At 48.5% G+C, this 1,597-nt stretch overlaps 1 protein-coding gene across 1 annotated transcript; it reads right to left on the bottom strand.

The window, feature by feature from the left end:
• Positions 1 to 744: 744 nt before the first annotated feature.
• On the bottom strand, positions 745 to 1,210 carry GLOTRDRAFT_51544 (uncharacterized protein; the record flags this gene model as incomplete). The annotated part of the gene is made up of 2 exons (XM_007873520.1): positions 745 to 918; positions 971 to 1,210. Coding segments are annotated over 2 exons (414 nt in total), but the record flags the coding sequence as incomplete, so codon positions are not given.
• Positions 1,211 to 1,597: the final 387 nt, after the last annotated feature.

Here is a 1,597-nt window from a genome sequence, read left to right as displayed (position 1 = left end):
TCCATAAGAGGAAGGGGCCCAGGGTTGATGAACACGGTCTAATCTCTCATTCTTCGTCCGACGAAGATGAGGAAGACAATGACAACGAGAAGTCCGAGGCCACGGCCAAAGACCTTCCCAAGGACGCGGAGCAGAAGTAGACAGGCTACTTCGGAGGGAGGTATGTGAGGATTCGGCCCGGGAACGGGGGCTATAGGCGGTCCAGGCGTGGGGAGACTCGCGTGCCGTGCCGATTGTGGCTGAGGATCGGGCTGTGGCTTAGGGATCGAGCAGCCACAGTATTCAGTATCGCTGTATCCCTCATTATTTTCCTTACCCTCTTACTCAGCGTTCAGGAAGTTTTCCATTGTCTAGACCCTACTGTTATCATATAAAAGACCTAGTATTGTACCGTGTAGAGACAGGCGTTCTACAATCGAGACTTTACCACTGTCTACGAGCGTGTGAACATTTGCCTACCCTATTCGTCGTGTGCGGTATCGGACTACGCCGAAACCTCACAGGGCGCGTCGCGATCAAATCGAAGCCGGCATTTTCCGCGAAAGGGTTATGGCCACAAAATTGTGGCACCGGGCTAGTCCCGTAGCAATATGTAAACTTTAACGGAATTCTACCCATGTCCTTTCATGTTTTCCCGCTCAAGCTTCTGAGTAGCCAATATGGATTCATACTATCTCTCAGTCCTTGACGAACGTAACAGCGCTAGCGTTGTGAGTCGCACTATTCCTGGAATTGTAAGAGGCACTACCGCCTGTTCCATACGTATCCGAAACACAACGCTCTTATTCCATCGCCATTCTGGATTTTGGATCGTCTTTGCTCGCGAGTCGTAGAGCGCTCATGGATGGAGTTTGTCGCGTCGTCTTTTCCGTGGACACCCAAACCGACTCGAACAATGATCAATGTCGGAACAATGCACTGGAATACCGATGTATGTCAATGCCTTCACACTGAAAGTGGAGGTATGCACGTATAATCGGCAAGCCGGGTCCGCCCCTATCCAGTGAGCATTGCTACGTATCGCCCAGAGCATCACGAAGACCACCTGAGCGAAGCAGAAAATCGCACCAGACTCGATAAGGACGATGATGATCTTCATATACTGTCTCGTATGGCGTATAGGTACAGTATTCCTATGTTTCCAAGCTAGGTAATAGATCCGGCCAGCAATCAGAGATGTCACGACAAAGTTGAAGACCAAGGATAATGCGACTGAATGTGGGGGTCGGCAACTCCTGCCAAATTTAAACTCCGACCCGCGCGTCACGCTTCAGCCACACCAGCCAGGAAACCTTTGCACCGTGCGGTGCAAACTTTGGGCTCAGTAGCTACTTTAAAATCAGGAAAAAAATTGTAGATATTCTTTTGTATAGCAAAGAATCTATTCTTCCCGTCCAATTTTACGATTTTGGCCTTGAAGGTAGAAAACCGGTCAATTATGGGGGCTATTTAGCACAGAAACACACACACAAAGTACAAATCGGAAAAAAAGACGGGAAGGATGTAATTCTTCGTTCATAAAATAATATTATATGATTTTTCTGGGAATTGTGGTGCTGTGTGGAATCCACAGTTTGCACCACAACGACGTGCAGCC

Source organism: Gloeophyllum trabeum (genome assembly GCF_000344685.1).
Source record: "Gloeophyllum trabeum ATCC 11539 unplaced genomic scaffold GLOTRscaffold_00283, whole genome shotgun sequence".
NCBI classification, from domain to species: Eukaryota; Fungi; Basidiomycota; class Agaricomycetes; order Gloeophyllales; family Gloeophyllaceae; genus Gloeophyllum; species Gloeophyllum trabeum.
This window is presented reverse-complemented; position numbering and strand designations above follow the sequence as displayed.